The following is a 20,120-nucleotide window of genomic DNA, read 5'->3' as shown; positions in this document are numbered from 1 at the left end:
TTTTAATAATTTGAGCCTACATTAATTAAGCTTTTTGTTTAATTGTGTGAACCAACCGGCAATGAAAGTAAACTCTGGTAATTTGGCTCTTTGGATACTTAATGGCTAGTTACATTGTTAAGGAAACCTATATTACCCTGGATGCGGACCTGTCCTGGGGAAGACAGTCCACATCAACATGCTTATCTAGGGGAATTATGTTAGCTCAAGTGTAGAAATATTTAGTGGCCAGGTAACTTAGCCTAGGGGACCAATCCCAATATATACCAAGTCCAGAAGTATATAGAACTCCAGAGGCAGGTTTAAAATGATAATAGATTTTATTTAAAAGGGGAAATCAACACACACACATAAGCAACCACATCCAATCAATCAATCAATCAATCAATGTTTATTTATTAGCCCTTAGGCCATATCAAAATAACACAAAAGCAGATAAAACACTCTATAAAATTCTATAGAAGTTCTATAGAAATTAGAAAAAGCTAAAATATAATAAATCTAAAATATGAATAAAATTCCATATAGATTCCATGTGAATGCCATACAATTTAAGTACAAAACCCATAAATAAAGCAGAATTATAAAACTTCATTATAAAAATCTATATAAAAGATTCAAAGTACAAAAATGGGTATAATAGAGAGGGGGAAAATACAGCTTTAAAATGATAGTACATGAAACAAAAAGATTGAACATCAGTTACACATCAAAATTCCTCATCACCTCTACAGTTTACCACAATTGTCCCCACATATCTAGCTCTCAACTATATTGCTTTACATAGAAACCGAGCTGTGGTAATAGATATTTTGGAATCTTGAACACTCATGAAGTATGAAGTTCTAACATGGGTATCCCAGAACATTGATCGTTTAATATAGGGACCAAGATACTGGTCTCTTTCCTGTTGGTACAAATTACACTTAAATAGAATATGAGCTCAATCTTCAATTTCTCAGTCTCCACAAATACAAGTTCGCTCATCATGATGAATACCATTAAATCGACCATATCTTACCATTGTGTCAAGCTGATCAAATCTAGCTCGAGTAAATATCTCCCTTAGGTATTTTGGCATTTGTATTTTTAGATAGTTAGGTCTTTGAAAAGTGTGTTTCAATCGGCTCAGCCGTTTTAAATTGCCTACCTTACTAAGGGTGGCGATATCTTTTTGGGCCTCGATATCCTGGGTTATCTGTCTCACACCCTTTTTTGCTTGATCATTGACTGTGCAGGTTACAGGGAGACCACAACTCATAATAAAGTTTGTTATTTGTCTAAACCAAGAGGACTCAAGATGGGATTGAGACTGTTCTGAGAGACATAATTTTGGTAGTCTATCTGGCCCCATTTCATTGATTTTACACCAATAATTAAACACTTTGATTTTGGCTTGCAGATAAATGGAATATATTTTTTAGTTCAGCTCTAACAGCAGTCGTGGATGTCCTCTTGTCTATACCCAATATACATCTCAGATGTTGAGACTGTGCTAGGTCTACTACTGAAATGGGATTTAGACCCCAAACTTATGCTGCATATAAAAGCATAGGTGTAATCTTAACTTTATAAACGTTAATTATTGGGGTTAGAGAGCCAGGGTATTTGTGAGCTTTTAGTTTGAGATTCAAATGGGCCTTTCCTCTAAGTGAACTCCTTTGATAATGGCATGACCAGGATCCATTTTCTGAGAATGTTACACCTAGATAAGAGATACTCCTTACTTGATCTATTGACTCGCCCTCTAATTGCCATCTATGTCCCTGCATTTGACTTAGATTTGTCAATAGTCAGAAAAAACAGACACACATAAGCAACCACACACAGACAAATAAGGACTAGAGAAATCAAGGTGTTAAATTGGAATAGGAAGACATCACTAACAGGAATAATGCACCTGAATGGATCTTGTCTTCAATTGTTGGGGGTCCTGAATGAAATGAAGGACTCAAACAGTTCCCACTGCAGAAGGGATGGGTGTGCTGCTGAGGTGCTAGCCTGGCAAACCAACATAGATTCTGTCTGCTTGCTAAAAGGACTGGCTCAAAGGTCCTGATATTGATACCCAATAGATGCCTCAGGGGCAGATTCCAAGGGGTTGAAAAGACCAAATGGTCTTGAAGTTCTTTGAAATGGGTTTTGAGGTACCCAGGAAATATTGATGGACATGCATGTCCAGGCAGAGGGGATTCGCGCACAAGATTGCCGGTGCTTTGTTTATATTAAATCTGCAGCCCATTGATCTTTAGATCTGGGTCTCCTCGCCTCCTCAGAATGTCCGGAATTGATTCATCAAAGCTGGGGGCCTTCATTCAACTCTTTTTTCTAGCCTACGTGCTGGGGCTGTTCTCTGGTAATGGTGTCTGCATTGGGGTCATGGAAGAGTCTCCCAGCCTATATCAAAAGAGGATGGTGATTGGAGACACCCCCATGGGTCTAACACCCGATGGAAGAGATAGAGATAAAGATTTAGTTAAAAGTTAGATGAAACCGATCACAGTAAAAAAAAAAAAAAAACAAGTGAAAAGCCTAGTAATACACTATTCTATTCTCTAAGTCAGAGGTGTGACATGTGCCCCCCCCCCCTTTAGATTTCCCAATATGTCATTGCTTTTTACTTCCCTTCCTGCAAAGAATGAATAGACTCTCCAGAAACCCTCCAGGAGCAGCAGTCCACTTTTATAATGGATTGCAAGACAACTAGAAGCGAACCTCCAGCAACTTCTTTTTTATTTTTATTTATCTATTTTCTCATTTTGGGAGTTCTTGTGGCCCCCTAGGTCAGAAAATTGTCTGCAGTTGCCCACTCCTGATGTAGGCTGTAACAGCTCAGGCTTTTTTGTGTGTTTGGTTTTGTTTGCAGTGATGCAGTCTCAGTGTGGAACTTTCCTACTTATGCATAAAATTTTAAGCTCTCTCATGTGCTTTTACAGCAGTTGGACAAACTGCTTCTGGCAAGGTGAATACTAGAACAACAAAGTATTCAAATAAGAATATCACCAGAAACTATGTTATCCAATCTAGCCTTTTTGGTCTGTACAAATTTAATTTTAATTTAATTAAATTTAAATTGGTTTATACAATTTTAATTTTAACTAAATCCATGGGGAAGGTGAATATCCTTGGATTAAACTGCTTCTGTCAATGGAATTACTGTGAATGGCTGGGAAACCCTCTAAAACTGTGTTTTGGTTGATGCTAAAGTGTGCTGGGGAGGAGAAAAAAGCAATGGTGTACTGCTGCTGTAGTGCCACCATGCTATTGTGCCCTGTCTTTTTTGCATAATCACTATGCCTCCAGCCTTCACAGCTTCCTGCATTTTATTTAAAGCTCAGGGAAGGATGTCTTAAGGTTGTTGGAGGCTTTTAGATCAGGAGGTGCAGGCGGCCAGGAAGGAATGATTAGGAGACCATTGTGTGTCTATTGGAAATTGGAAAGGAAGAAAAACACTGTTGTCCAGACCATATTGAAAAGTAAACTAAAAACATTAAAAGAAACTTCAAAGACATTCTGAAATGTCCTGAGAATTAACCAGGAAAAAGAAAGAAACTGATATTCTGAAATGTCCTGAGAATTAACCAGGAAAAAAAAAGAAACTGATGTCTCTTTCGTGGAACAAGAAAACCTTTTTAAAATGCAAGGACAGATTTTGGCCCAGCACTCACTCAGTTTCTTCCTTGTAGCAGGGCAAAATACTGTCTTCTCATTCATACAAAGTCTTGAATCATACTAGTAGTTACAGGTAGACTAGACCACTGAATCAATTGTTGAACACTGAGTCAGCACTTAGATCTGTTGAGTTTGTATGCCTTTGAGTGATTTCCAAATTATGGTGACCTTAAGGCAAACCCATGGAGGCAAATCTTTCTTGGAAGTTCAGTAAAGGTTTACCATTGCCTTCTATTTCAAAGAGAACTGTAAAACCTAGGGGAGCAACTTAATGTGGGAGCAGCTGTGGCAAATGGTCTGTTCCCAGGAACATCCCCTCAACTTCCCCTGGGCAAAACACCTGAGCACCAATGATAACTCATAATTGGGTTGCTCCCCAGCCAGCATGCATCTGGAATGCCAACCTGAGATTTCCTCATTGGAACTGAGGTTGTATATCTCAGGTCAGCCCCAAGGAAGGTCTCTTTCCCTATCCCTTTAGCCACATGGCCTAAAGAGGTAGTTTCAGAGGCCTAACCTTCACCGCAAGGGAGTTCCATAGGCATTTTACTTGACTGCTATATCTCCCCCCCTCAGAAACTGTAAGTGACTACCTATTTATACCCCACCCAAGACAATTGTCTAAGTCCCCAATAACAGTTTAGGGTAGGCTAAAAGCCCTTGGAAAGGGAGGGGGGAATCCCTACCAGTAATACTCACATTGTTATAGAGGTGGGAGGGTGAAGCAGGAAATGCAGAAGAGGGAAAAGGGTGGGGATGCCAGCTATATAAAGAGTAGATCTGCCCCCAGCTTTCTCCCAAATGTGTCAAAAACATGATTATTATTTTAAACTGGCCTTTTACAAAAGACGAGCAAATCCACATCATGGACTAACCAGCCCACCTGGGTGTGATGAAACAGAGGTGACATGAAACACCTATGTATTTCATGGACCCTGTTCAACATGTGCCTGCGGAGGGTGATGGTAGTAGTGGTGCACATTGTTGGTATTGTTATTTCAGTACTCAACTAAATCCATCTTTGCCCCACCTGCACATGTGCACCCTTTTTGCATGGGTCTTGTTCAACAATTAAGTTTTAGGAGATTTTTTTCCCAACCACAACTTTTCAGATTATGTTAATAAATCATCATGAGCCTAATGTATCCACGTGCATCCATTTTGCAAATATAAAAATAACAAACCATTTAAATAAAGATCTAAAGGGCATAACATTTGCATTTGATAATACATTATATAGTAAATAGGTCTTTATATGGAAAGTTGGTGTGGAAATGAGGTTTCAGTTGATTATTCCCATAGCAATCTAGATGTCATGATGAGCAAACAGAAAAGGATTGTAACAAATTAAAAGCCGTCTGATATTTCTTCGTGTTTGTCTCTGTCATGTTACATTTTTTTTCTTTTCTGTTACTCTTTCAAACAAATTTTATTTTATTGAGAGACAGGATGTGTCTTCTAACCTTAGAAAAACACTCAGAGGGGTTGAGACAAGAAAAAGAAATCTCTAAAACTGAATATTCTCTGCTGCTGAATTCACCTTGTAAACATGTTGGGAAATTAAGAAAGAATTTTGAACCAATATAATACATTTTGGAACTGAATGAATGGTTTCAGGATTAAATTTACAATCCAACAAAAGATGAAAAACACTTAAACCAAAGACCAAAGCACTAAAATATGCCTATTTCTATATGGCATTGTAGACAAAACACATGACGTCTTAGTCAGAGGGGGGAAAATATTAGTTTAATGAGCATATAATATATTCAAAACAGAGAATGCTACGTTTATTTTAATGTACTCATAAGTGTCATTTCAAAGCAAGAGATTCAGTTACACAAAGGTTGAAATAAAAAATAATCTATGCACTATTATGAAAAATGCATTAAGACCAATCAAAGGTCACGGATAAGAAATGGAAATGTGACTCTCAGGTTACTCTGTGTGAAAACATAAAGATAATAAACATTGCTGTTGTTAGATATATTCTTTGATTCTTCCTCTAAACATTTGCAATATTTCAGTTACTGTTCAAAGCTTAGTGGACAGATGTGTCTCCTTAACAGGTCAACTATGGCTCTTGGGACAAGGCAGGTGTTTGATGATAGGTAAGACATCTGCCACATTTGAAAGAAAAGACTTGATTGAACAGCGGTGGATAGCAGACAGGAAAAATGAGAGGGAGGGAGGAGAATGCTCAGGAACATAAAGTAGGAGGAGATAAAAGCAACTAAGATGTGTTGTAAGGGTAAAAAGTTCAGGTGAATATAGGGGCAACAGTCTTTACCTATTTCTTCCCCCCACACAAAACTAAAACAAAACAATATCTAGAGTTTCCCTCCTGCAAGTCTGATAGATGTTTTGGACATATTTTGATGGAAGATGATGGAATTTTAAAAGTTTGGAGGAGGAAAGTGCAAAAATAAAAAGAAAAGGTTACTTTGTGCAAAATGTGATGTTTCTGGGCACAAACATTATCTTACTGCACAATTACAATATGTATTTGTAATCATAAGTGTATCTTGTAAAAAAAAATCCCACAAATGAAACTTTCATTATAAATTCCAAAAATGTGAAAAGCCATTTACAATCCAGTTGTGATGTATTGAGACATGTTTAGATGTTCTTTCCAGTCAAAGACGAAGAGGTAAATATTCTTCACATCTCTCACATATGGCTGAAGTGGCACAGATTGTCTTAGCTATGTGCAAGCCTGTGGCAGAGAGAAAAGATAGGATACTTGTACACCATTGGCAGGTTTAATTTTTATCGATCTTATTGTTTGTATGTATAGCGCTGTGTAAATCTACAGCACTATATAAATAAAGTATAATCATAATCATAATCATAATATTTCCTATGGCTGATTAAGGGAAATGTTTTAACATTTTGTAGCCCAAATAAGTGATTTGGGCTACAAAATGTTACGGTGTTACAGTTTTAAAGTGGTTTCTTTGTCTTTTTACTCAAAGGTAGTTAAAATTGTTAATTTTTTTTTAACTACAAATCTGCAAATCCTGCTGTAGGAGGAAAAATCAATTAGTGAGGATATATACCAGTGGCTTAGTGTTTAAGATGCCAATTCTGGTGATTGTAAAGTTGGAAGGTTGGCAGTTTGAAGCCCAAGTGTCACATGATGGGGTGAGCTCCCATCACTAGTCCTAGCTTCTGCCAACCTAGCAGTTTGAAAGCATGCAAATACAAGTAGATGAATAAAGTAACACTTCTCAGTGGGAAGATAACAGCATTTTGTGCAGTCATGTGGCCACATGACCACCAGAGTAGTCCACAGACAATGCTGGCTCTTGGACTTAGTAATGGAGATGAGCACTGCCCCTGCAGTCAGTTATGAGTAGACATTCATGTCAAGGGACTACTTTACCTTTTTTTAATCTTTTAATGATAGAAGTACAGTGCGCCCACATTATACGCGGTCTTGAGCTTATGTGCTCAAGCTGCGCGTGGCGCAAGGGGCGGCATGTCTCATTCAGATGAATGGGGTGCGTGCCTGTCACTTGAATGGGGCTCCAGCATAGGCGGAATTCACCTTACGCGGGGGGGGGGCGTCCGGAACGGATCCCCCACCTAAGGCTAGGTTCAACTGTAACTAAAATTAGTTACATTTACATATTAAAACTAATGGGATTATCCCTTGTAAAACACCTGTCATGATATAATTTAATTATACTGTAGTTGGGGGAAAATAAATTTGTTACTCGTAACTTATTATGTGTCACTCGTTATTTGGAAAAAGTTCTTTCAAGCTCTGGAGACAGTGACAGTTCAGCGTTATATTGCCCTTCATCTAGGACAGAAATTAATCTGATCTTGAGAAGAGAAGTGATCCCAAAACCTGGGTTGCCAGACCAAAACCTGACAGCCATTTCATTGTTTCCTAAAAGTAAAAGGAAATAAATAAAGTAAAACTATTGAGAGAATGTACTTATGACCTTGAGATCCAGATTGATGCAGGGACAATCTGAAGTGGTGGCTGGTGACTCCGATATCATTAGTGTAGTGAATCTTGGTTTTGACCTGAAATTTAAATGAGCATACATTTGGCTCCCTGAAAAGCTTCTAAACCCCAGAGTGGATTCATCATCTAATGGCATGGAAGCCACTGATCACCCCTGTAAGCATGTTGTCTTTTGTATCATGAAGAGGACATCTAAAGAGAAAAACTGTGAGCAACTAAGCAGTTCTTTCAAGATGTACTTTTATTTATGCCTCATCATTAAGTCATTTATTATTACAACCTCTTTTGCCAGACCAGCAGGCACTAGGGCTAATGATCTTCATGAGTTCATAAGACACATGAAAAATCTAATCACTACTTAGAAAAAATATCCCTAGCAGCTGCTTTTGTTGCCATCAACTCCCTTGGCAATGTTCATATTCTCAACCCAAATGATTGCTTTGGATGCTATGGCTCCCAAACAGTCATGTCTCTGCAGCTGGAAAGATGGACAAGCCAAAAAACACCTTTCATCTGCCAAGCTGCACGAGGACAAGCTGTCTGACAAACCATTAAATAAGTCAACTTCAGAAGGCAGAGAAAGATGAAAGGCACATCACCACATGACATCCTATAAAGCAGTTCTCAGTATCTTCAAACAGGTCTCTATGTAAACTGATAAACTGAGTCAAAAAAAGATGAGATAACCTAGTCATATTTGGTGAGGGAAAGTAGATTGAGATTGAAGATTCAAGAAACCTACAAAAATAGGCCTAGCTCATGATAATTTGCTATCTGAAGCAGAACAGTAAATTGTATTCACCATTCTCCCAAACACAAGGGGTGTCATACTCCTAACCTGCCAACTTATTTTGGCATGTAAGGCAGAGAAATCCCAAAAGCATGTCTTTCCCATCCCTGGCAGTAAAAATACAGATAGGAAAGCATAGAAGCAAAATTTTGTTTTATAGTTTTTTGTGGGTTTTTCAGGCTATGTGGCCATGTTCTAGCAGAGTTTCTTCTTGACATTTCGCCAGCATCTGTGGCTGGCATCTTCAGAGAATGCCTTCGACTTCACAAATGATTGTTTTGTTTTGTTTTTGATTTTTCATTTCACCCAAAGTCTAATGATAAATTGTCCCATACAGTTTACCGTACTATATTGCATTAATGGGGCTGAAAGGTATTTTTGCTTGAGAACCAATGCTTTACAGTGATGTATTCTGTCAATAGAGCAGGCAGCAACCAAGCAGTGACTGTTGGTTTCGATGTCAGTGAATGGTGAATCTGTTATGTATGTTAATGAAACATCAAAGGAACTATCTATGATGCTGAAATGATTTGGAGGTTCAACACCTTAAACAGCTCCTGCTAGGGACCAAAACTAGTAGGCACCATTCAGTTGTTTAACTGCTGTGATTGCTTTCCTGGGTCTCCCATGCTTTAAAAGATATGCAGGTTGAATGAATAACAGGTTGAATACAGTACACTGCTTAATTACTTCTCTGCCCACAATCGAGGAATACATTTTCATCATTTTAGCAGTTAATGGAAATATAGTAAGATAGTGAGGAAAACAGAGAAGGTGTGATCATACTTACCAGACAAATTATGGGAACTCATGAAATTGAATGAACTCTCAAATTAAAGAGATACAGGAAATCCCCCACTTATCTCAGGGGTTAGGAACCAGAGGACTGTCAAAAAGTGGAATCAGTTGAAAAGCAGAACTCCGTCTTTTTGTAGCTTGCAAATTCAAAACGGCACACCCCTCGCAAAAAAAGAGAGAGAGACAGAGAGAGAAAGAGAGAGCAGGATGCCAATTTGACTGAGGGAGAGAAAAGGCAGTGTGTAGTTGAAAGAGTTGACCAGGGATCAAAGGTGTGGTACATGGCTATAATTTAGATCTGTCAAAACAGTGGAACATCCAAAAATGAGTTTGTAAGGGGAAAGGATGCTTGTAAGGGAAAATATATTTTATGTTATCAAGGGCAATATTTATCAACCATAAATGAATGCACGGACCTAAACTCAACATGCTGCTGATATTTGTGTCAGAAGTTTCACCCTCCCCACATATATAGCTCTTTGTTTTACCCCAAAACTACTTGGTAGGTAAGGTTAAAAGTTTAAGGTTAAAATTAGTGCAGATTTTGTGCATGATCTGGTGACTGCAGCAGGGAAGGGCATTGCATTGCCCTGGATTCTGCTGTGAAGTTACTTCCACCATCCAAGTGATTGTATCCAGAACTGAATATAAACTGCAAACTTCAAACTAGTCAAACAGAAATAAGCTCCCCATCTCCACAAAGAGAATACACTTTGCATCATGTGACTGGTACTACTTTATGGCTCTGTCCTGTCAAATTCTGGGGTTTGTAGTTTTTGGAGGTATTTAAAATACAATTCCCTGTATTCCACAGGATCGAATCATGAGAATCATAAAGGCATATCAAACATCTATCCCTCTATAGCAGGCCTGCGCAAAATATGGCCTGAGGGCTGCATGTGGCCCAGCAGAGGATTTTGGGTAGCCCATAAAGATATGGAGTGATATCAAGGCTTCTCCACTGCTCAGCCTTCTCCAAAGGAGAAGGCCAGGCAGCAGAGGAGGAGGATAGACAATGCTTGCCAAGCAAGGCTTCTCCACTGTCCAGCTTTCTCCTGAAGGGGAGGCTGGACAGCATAGAAGGAGAATGGGCAAATAGTTATCCTACAAGGCTCTTCCATTGCTTGGTTTTCTCCTGAGGGGAAGGCAAGGTGGAGGATGAAGATGGGTGAACACTTGTAATGCTCCTCCCCTGCTCGGCTTTCTTTTGAGGAAAGGGCCAGGCAGTCGAGGATAGAATTAATATTAATAATATTAATTAATATTAATAATTAAAACCTATCTGCAGCCTGAAGAATTTAACCTATTTTAATTTTGGCCCCTTTCTACTGCCAAATTGTGTAGGTCTGTCCTATAAGTTAGATATATTCAAAGTTACAGCTTCGGTTCTAAAGACTCTTACTAGAGGAAAAGTCCCATAAACATATTGGGACTTATTTCTAAGTAGACAAGCTTATGATTGCAAAATAATGCAGCCACTGGGTGAAACAAAAGACAAAATTGCTAATTCTTGTGTTAAAATGATAACAGCTATAGCATGATTCCATCTTGTGGAATACAGGGAGTTGCATTTTCCTTTGAGTGTCTTTCCTTCTTTCCTATTGAAAGCATAGCTATTTGGTTTGAGTTGGTCTCATTTTCTTTGTTCCTGCAAAGATCTTTCTTCCCCTTTACCTGTTTCTGTGTGAGAAATAAAATGTTATATTTAGTTTGTGTCTTTGGAGAGACAGTAGCATGTGTGTCAATGAAATATCTGGTTAGAATGGATAAAAAGAAAAGAAAAATGATCAAGACATTTGCATATCAGATGTCTCAAAGAATAGCTAGTCCTCTGGGATGTTAAAACATCAGTGTAAATACAGCTGCTTGGTCTCAGAATTAATGTTGGAATACCCAAAATAGGACCTTTTCATACTACACAATTGTAACACTTGACTCACCTTTAACTGACATGGCAATATTCTAATGAATCCTGGAATTTGTAGCTCTGGTGAGGCACCAGAGTTCTCTAATGGTGAATTCAAACTACATCATCCCTAAACCGGAGATCCCAAGATTATGTAGCATCGAATCATGGTAGTTAAAATCAAAGCACTATAAATGTTGTGTGAAGGGACCTCTTGATTAGACTCCAGTAGAGAGCACAGTTATATATAGCTTATACCACAGGCTTGAAATTACCCACTTAAATGAACTGACAGAAAAATTGTGTCTATGTAGGTAGTCAGACCTCAGAGCTTTAAAAAATGTTGACTGTTTCTTTTATTCACCTTTCTGTAATTTATATGCAATATGACTTCTTCTTTGACCCCCTGAAGTAAATATGCATATCAAGCTGAATGACAATTACGTTCCAATGGTATTATCATGTGTGGCTACAACTACAATATGGGAGTATATAAACAGTATAATGTTTCCAGTGGAAACATTACTTTTGGTTCTACAACTCCCAGAATCTTCCAGCCATCTTCACCACTGTTCTATGGATTAATCTTATGATAATAATAATAATACTGTTTATTTATAGCCCGCTTTTCCAAGGAGATCAAAGCGGGTTACAACAGAATGAATCTTATGAATCTTAGCCATCCATAAAGAAAGAAGAAGAACATGGCTTTCTTCCCACTATTAAACTGCACACAAAAAAAGAATGAAACTAAATGAAATTAGAGAAAGAAAAACTAACAGAGAAACAAAAGAAAAGCAGGACACATTGAGAGCATTTGTCAATCATAGCACATTACCAGCTCAGATCAGTCACCATCATCATTTTTTACAGCTAAGATTTGTATCATTAATACACATGCCTAGTATATAATCTATGTCTCTGCATGAAACAGTTTTACTGTGCAGAGCCAATGAACTGGCCAGAAAGATTTGGTTGCCATTTTACAAATCCATCATTGTTTATATGGACAAATTAAAGCATTAAAAAGAATTATTCCTTATGGTTCTAGGACTATGTATGAGAAAGGTGGGAACATTGCAAGCTTGGGCTGTAAGGCCATGGGCTTTCCAGGTGGCTTTTGTGGACTTTAGTCTCAAACACCACCAACTTTTTCTCTGGCCAAAAAAGTGTGGCTTCCAGCGATTCACCTGCACTGTTTTCAAAACCTCATTATTTTTTTTCAAAACCAGTAATAGACAGCTGGGTACTTCTAATTTTTTGTTGTTTTATCTTTATTTTGAGGGGCATTTGTAGGAGTCCAGGGCCCTGAGCCGATGGGCCAAAAGGAATGCTCAACATTCGGCATGGTACCACAGTGTCTAGACACCACAGTCCCAAGGCTGGCTGCCGCCGCAGTCCACAATAACCACCAGCGAGGAGTGCTTCTTTTGGTGTCCTTTATGTGCTGGGTTTGAGCTGTCTTAGGCAGTCACAGCTTGCCTTCAGCCTGATTCAGGGGCACACATTATCTGAACATTATGCCCTATGGCCAAAGCCGGTGCTTTTGGCCCATCTGTTTTGGGCCCATATGGCCCCTAGTGGGTTCTTGAAGGAAAAAGATTGCACCTGGACCGTCAGAAGTTTTCTACTCTAGTATATGGTTCACAAATTATTTTGTTTTGCTTTTTCATTTCCTAAGATTGTTAGTATAGCTAATTTTCTAACAATTGTATTGCCCATCTGTCTACTTTTTGTATTGCCCGTCTGTCTACTTTTTCTAACTCATAACGGTATTGGTCAATTTCATGATACAGCCATTCTGTTGTAGATGATACAATGGTTCTCATTGTTTTTCTTCATCTTTCAGCAATTTCTTTTTGGCAGGTGTGCAATTTGCACTGCCATCAGAAGTAACAACATGTTTTAGACACACAAAGGTGCCCAGGAATGAGTGACTAGTTTGTCATAACCTGCCATTTCAATAGTAGTTCTCAAAACATGTTTCCATGTAATGTTAGGTAGGGATGTAAGTCTTTGATCATTTTATTGTGATATGTGAGAACAAAACAATTCAAAAGTTTTCTCTCTGCTGGGCAAGATTACAAAAGTTTTTTCTGCATTTTTTTTCTTTTTTTTTTTAGATTTTATTGCTTAAAATACGAAGATATACATCATTCAACATTATCAACACAAACTAAACAGAGGCTTCCAACATCTCAAATCAGAACTATTACATATGATGATCCTGTATCTTCAAAGATCTTGATAACAAATAAACTTCCTATAGTACAACATTTGCCTATGTGTTTGTTACTCTCCATATTAGAGTTCCCTTATAACACTTTACATTTTTTCTATTACTCCAGTCTAAACATTTGCTTACTTATTTTATAACGCCCTATTTTCTATATGTTAACAGCGATTGCTTAATAGTACTATTAGATTTACATTGCTTTACACAACTTTCCATCTATCTTCACAGAAATTTTTTAGTGACTCCCATTCCCTTTCCACTTCTTCCTCATCTATTCCCTGCATAATTCTAGTTAATCTGTCCATTTCCATCATGTCATATATCTTCAGTAGCCACTCATCTATTGATGGCGTTTCGTTGTTTTTCCAATATTGTGCCAGTAATAACCTTCCTGCTGAGACCATGTATAAGATTTTGCGCCAGTGTCTTTTCTCTGTTTCCCAGGGTATTCTATTAGTCATGTTTAACAGATAAATTTCTGGGGTTAGATCAAAATCTATCCCAAGGCTTTTAGTTATACATGTGTGAATTTGACTCCAATATTTCTTTACCTTGGGACATTCCCACCATACATGAAACCAGGAACCTTTTGTATTTGCACATTTCCAACATTGGCTACTACTGTCTTTGTGGATTCTTGCCAGTCTGGCAGGAGTCAAGTACCATCTTGCTTCCATTTTCTTATAGTTTTCTTGTAGGTTTTGACATGCAGTGAACTTTTGCGTTTTTTCTCTGGCGTACTGCCAGCTTTTCAATTCAATTGTCTTTCCCAGATCCCTGGCCCACTGTATCATGGAATCTTTTATTACATTTTCTTCCACCTTCCTTTGTAATAGAACTTTGTAGAGTTTAGATGTTAATTTCTTTTGTTCTTTTCGTAGCACATTATCCAATTCAGTATTTTTGATTTCAAATTTTTCCGTTAATAAGTCTTTTTTAAATCTTTCTGTCAGTTGTTGGTAGAGAAACCAATGCTTTTGAATGTCCATATTCTTAATGTCCTCTAATTTTTTAAACTTATAATTATTCAAGTTGTCTTTTGAGAGTAGATCTTCATACCTCAGCCAACTGGAGATTTGGGTTCTATTATAAAAAGCCTCGTGGGGTGAAACCCATCCTGGTGTTTTCACATAAAAAAGATGTTTTACTTAAAAGTTTTTTCTGCATTTTGACTATTGTACACAGTTAGGGTATTTTGTAATGATTTGTGCAAAAATAATATTTTGTAAAACACACGTTTTTGTGCAAAAATTAATGAAAGTGAAAAAGAAACCAGTCTTTTCATTTCAGGAACAGAAAATCTTGCAGTGATTTAACAATGTTTTCTTTAATCAGTGTGCAAAGGAAATTTGCCTTCCAACCTTAATTTTACAACCTTAATTTTAGGACACTTTCAAAAAACCATAAAAGAGGAATAACCAAGCATTTACCATATCATATGGCATGGTAATGTACAGATTTTATCAAGTTTGCATAAGCAAAAGCACACCCAGTAATTGATTTTACATCCTCAGCCCTTGAGAGTTACACATGTTAACTTTATGTTGGCAGAATCAGGCTCAAGCCTCATTTGGCAAGAAATATGTATTTTTGGAGGAATAATCCCATATGGTATAAAACTAGGTGTGCCAATTTTAAATAGGCACCAGTAGCGTTCTTGTAAATATTAGTTTGATATGCAGCAGTTAACAGGTTTAGTCAAACATTTATTCTCATGTCATCAGAAATTTCACCTACTAATTTCTGCATTTGAGACTGTTGTTAAAAGCACAGCAACAGATGTGCCTAATGTTATATTTTATTCTAAGTGGGTTGAGAAAGACCTTATTTCCTTAAATGTCACCTCTGCATAAACATGCTGCCTCTGAAAGCTCAGAAAATTTATATTTATAATTACAGTTCCCCAAATCCCCAGTCAGCATGGCCAGTATTAGGTGAGAAATTCTGGGAGTTGAGGTAACAAAAACAAAATTCTCCAAGCTCTGATCTTTCCCACCAATGAAGGTATCTGCTGTCTGAATCAAATGCATTTCTAAATCAGACGTCAGGAAAGCAGAAGATGTGTGGTCTTTCACAATGGCTTGATGGAATTATATAGCAGAAGAATATCTGCTTGGTCAACTCTGTTATTCTCTGGAACCTAGTGAAATATTGAGAGCCAAAGTGTTGCAATGGTCTAATTGTTGTGCTTGGACTGTGGGTAATCAGGGTTCAAACTCCCACTTGGCCATAGAAACCTACTTGGTGACTTCAGGCAAATCATGCCCTCACAAAAAGTCAATGGCAAATCTCCTCTAAACCCTGTGATAGTTCCACTTTGTTGTTGTTATGTAACTTCAAGTCATTTCCTACTTACAACAACCCTAAGGTAAATCTAGCATAGGGTTTTCGTGGCAAGTTTCCTCAGAGGGGGTTTGTCATCCTTTGAGGCTGAGAGAAAATGACTTGTCTAAGCTCATCCAGTGGGTTTCCATGGCCAAGACAGGATTTGAACCCTGGTCTCCAGAGCTGTAGTCCAACACTCAAGCCACTACACCACATTGGCTGTCAGCTTCACTTTAAAGACACCATAAGTCAGAAACAATAATTGTATTTGCTAGAGTGTTAGAGCAGGAGTCTGAAGAACCAGGCTCATATCTCTGATCTAGTGTTGTTGTGTGCCTTCAGGTTGTCTCTGACTTATGATGACTTATGATGGGTGAACCCATCATGGGGTTTTCTTGGCAAAAATTGTTCAGAAGAGTTTTTACTCTTCCTTCTTCTGAAGCTGAGATAATGTGGGTGCCCAAGATCATCCAGTGAGTTTCCATGCCCAAACAAGAATTCAAATCTTGGTGTGCAAAGTTGTAGTGCAGCATTCAAATCACTGCATCACACTGGTTTGTGTCTTATGAATGCATAAAATCCACAACAGAGGTTGTAGTGCTTTTTTGCCTGATGGACATTCAGTGCAAGGACATAGAAGCATAGGTTTATATGTAGTGCATTCAGTTGCACAGGATTGCCATTCAGCACAAAAGAAATGTAGCACAACTGACATGTAACCCTGCCTGCAGCAATTTACCCTACAATACTAGGATGTAGCATTTGGTATCCTTGGGCAAATCATGTTGTACCAGCCTAACCTATCTAACATGGTTGATGTGAGGATGTAATAGGGAGCATAGCAAGAACGATGCATGCTGCATTGAACTCCACTTGGTGGAAAGTCAACATATAAACACAGTAAATCATATATTTAGAGAGTGGGAGAGAATTCCTCTTTGCCATTTACATAAAAATCCTAGTAAAACAAGCCATTTTATCATATTTTGTTTCCAGTACAGATATCATTGCAGACTGGAATCCATCTATCCAAGGATTTTCATTCAGCTCATATTTAGTTGTTTAGAATGTGGTGTCACCATCCCTTCCCACCACAAGCCAGGTTTTCACAGATTTTTATGGCTCCTGCCACTCTCTCCTACATACCTTGGATGCCTAGTATCAGTATCCTATTTGCCTTTTGTAGTTGAAATGTCTCTGAAAACATGTTGCTCTGAAACCAAATTACAGTGCACCCTTTTTATATGCGAGGGATCCTTTCCGGACCCCCCACACACATAAAAAAAACTGTGTATGCTTGAGCCCCATTGAAAGTAATGGGGGTTGTGCATGGCTCAGTGGCGCGGGGGCACGCACCCCATTAAGCTTAATGGGATGCACTGCCGCTTGCACCCCGCGCACTCCTGCAGGCTCCCTTGCAGCTTTCAGCATATGCTGAAAGCCACGTATAGTACACCACATATGGCACAGGCATACTGTACAAATTTTCCATAAGATGTGTAAATAATGTGGTATCACATTAGAAGGTCAAGTTTGCAAGCCAGTGGTTCTCTTACAAAAGCAGTGTGTGAGGAAACATCTTCCAAGCTTAATTTCCTGACATAGCTCAGAACTCAAATTCCACATTTTGGTTTTTTTTAAGGCTTTTTAGCTGATTAAGTGCACAGTTTTGACCAATCTTCACCAACATACTTGTGTGTTGAGTTGATAGTTATAGCTTGACTCTGCTTCTGTATTTTTTCCCTCTCATTTCCTTGTCTTATACATGTTCCCCAGGATAGCCCACTGGTCTTACAGTCTGACAGGAATGTTACAGTGAATGCAAGAAATCATATGGGACAGTTAACTGGACAACTCACTGTAGGTAAGTCTTATTCTGTAATGAAGATGTTGTGTATCATTTTAACTTTGTAAAAAAAACAGTTTCTTTTAAATTCAAGTTCATAAAAAAGGCAACTATCTATGATTATTCAATTTAATGTTCTACAAATATCAAATAGTTGCCATTTTAATAGAATTTGGATTTGTAATGATAATTCTATATATATTACCATTACAAGGCTTACAATGCTACAGTAAATAATTGATCACATTAACAAGAGACTTGATGCTATTTGAAAAGCTTTGTACACTTTATTCCATTTCACAAGTAGATCCCCCAATTTAGAGAATCCATTTCACCTCTTAATAAGATAGATGATAAATGTGGGATAATATTGGAACAGAATCTGATGAAATTATATCAGTATTTGCTGATACCAGAGGAATTTCTTTAATTATTATAAGCCCGTAGAGCAAGTTGTGGTCTCCCTGATGTTGACCACCACTTTCATAAGTGCATAGGTTCTATTGCTCCTTTTAAAAATAGATAAGATCCTTAACATGGTCTTCATACATAGAAGAGAAAACAGAAAACCTTTGTGCTGCATTCCCAGATATTTTTGTCTTCTCACAAAGTTAGATCTCATCAATTGCTTTGCAGAATATATGTTTTATTGAATATATGTTTTATTGAAATTAAATATGTGTATATATCTGTATCTAAATCTAGTCTAGTCTAGTCTACTCTATCTATCTATCTATCTATCTATCTATCTATCTATCTATCTATCTATCTTATATCTAATACAATTTTCTAATAGCTTAGAAAACATACCATCCCTCAGTTTCATTAACTTTGATCAGAACAGTATTGGCTAATGTCTGGGGTCCATTCACATTTCAGTTTATCTGACACTGCAACATCCTGCGGCATTCTGGGGTTTGTAGTATGATGAGGCATTAAAGATCTCTGCCTTGAAATTTGAAATACCCTTCTCTAAATTGCCAGTCCCAGGATTCCATGGGATATTGTCATGACAGTTAAAATGAGTTATAGATCATAGTTGCTACTGGAGACAAACAGTCTAAGGTTCCAGTAAAATATGTTCTGCCATATGCAAGACATTTTAGTGGCTGAGCCAGTAACTCGTCAACTCAATGTTTTCCTTGTTCCAGGGATAAATTCACATAATTATAACATGATGATTCCACTTTAACTGCCATGATTTCTTCCTATGGAATCCTTGGAGTGACAATTTAGGAACAGCATTTAGAATTCTCACCCAGAGACTCCCAGGATTCCATAAGATGGAACCGTGCTAGTTAAAGTAGAAAAATAGCACTGTAACTGTGTAGTGTATATGGGCCCCAAGATGTCAATAATAAGTAAATTAATGGTGACATACCAAGTAGTGAAGATGGTGGCGTAGTGGTTAAATGCCTGTACTGCAGCCACTCACTCAAAACCACAAGGTTGCGAGTTCAAGACCAGCAAAAGGACTCAAGCTTGACTCAGCCTTGCATCCTTCCGAGGTCGCTAAAATGAGTACCCAGATTGTTGGGGGCAAATTAGCTTACAGTTGTAAACCGCTTAGGCGGTATGAAGCGGTATATAAATGAAGCTTGTTTTGCTTTTTGTAAATGTGAATGGTCCTAATTCTTTTCTATTGATTTAAATTGAAATGTTCTTTGTTCTCAGTTGCTACCTCTAGTTAGCATTTTGCCCATTGTATAGGACAGAGATAGTTTGATAGTGGTTTTTTTTTTGGGGGGGGGGGTTGTGTCTCTAGGAGGTCTACTGTTTTCATTTTAAGAATGGCTTACCAGTTCTATGGTAATAAGACAGGAATGAACAAAAACAGAAAGGTTGAACTGCAGTATTTAAACAATTTCCCAAGTGCCATGAAGTTTTTATTCATGTTCAGGGTCAACTCTTGTGGTTCATAATGATTTCAGTCATAAATAATCCTTTGAGGTCAGCTTGGTATTCTACTTTATGGTTCTGTCCTTCCTGATTGTCCCATCTCAGTTGAGTTGTCATTTTAATGACCTTATATTGAAATGAATCCCAAATCTTCCTTTGGGCTGTGTGACAGATTTAACTCTAAAGGTTTCAGTCTTCAGTTGGCTGATTAATGAAATTAATCAACAAAAATACAATGATAAATTAAAATGTTGTCCCCAATTAACAGGCAGATTATGGTAGTTAATTTTTTAAAATAAAAATGCTAGGTGTGAAGAGAAATTTCTGCTTCACTTTCCAGATTATTTCTACTCCAACATTTGTGTGCATCTTTTAAAAATGTTTGTGTTCCCCACACAAATTCAAAATAATGATTTTTTTTCATAATTGAAATATAGCTAGATTTTATCATGCAATTCATTGTCCAAAATGTATATGATTAGCCAAGTAGCATTTCTTTCTTCTTACTGAACCATAAAGATGTTTGAATAAGCTGATAATGTGAAGAATGGGAGGGCCTGTTGTTCAGATGTAGAACACCTGCTTTGTATGAAGAAACCCAGTAGGGCTGGTAAATAAATAGATCTGAAAATGAATAGAGCCAATGCCAGTTAGAGTCAACAGTACTGA

General features: G+C 37.7%; 1 protein-coding gene across 3 annotated transcripts in view; it reads left to right on the top strand.

The window, feature by feature from the left end:
• SGCZ (sarcoglycan zeta) overlaps positions 1-20,120 on the top strand; it is a 674,993-nt gene that overhangs the window by 528,714 nt on the left and 126,159 nt on the right. For all 3 annotated transcript variants that reach the window (XM_089526979.1, XM_089526977.1, XM_089526978.1), the window contains exon 4: positions 17,483-17,570. In XM_089526979.1, coding sequence (XP_089383105.1) covers positions 17,483-17,570 — 88 coding nt within the window. The remainder of the gene's footprint in view (positions 1-17,482; positions 17,571-20,120) is intronic.

The sequence above is a fragment of the Sceloporus occidentalis genome, unplaced genomic scaffold (genome assembly GCF_023333645.1).
Source record: "Sceloporus occidentalis isolate IW3139 unplaced genomic scaffold, rSceOcc1.0.p SCAF_5, whole genome shotgun sequence".
NCBI lineage: Eukaryota > Metazoa > Chordata > Lepidosauria > Squamata > Phrynosomatidae > Sceloporus > Sceloporus occidentalis.
This window is presented reverse-complemented; position numbering and strand designations above follow the sequence as displayed.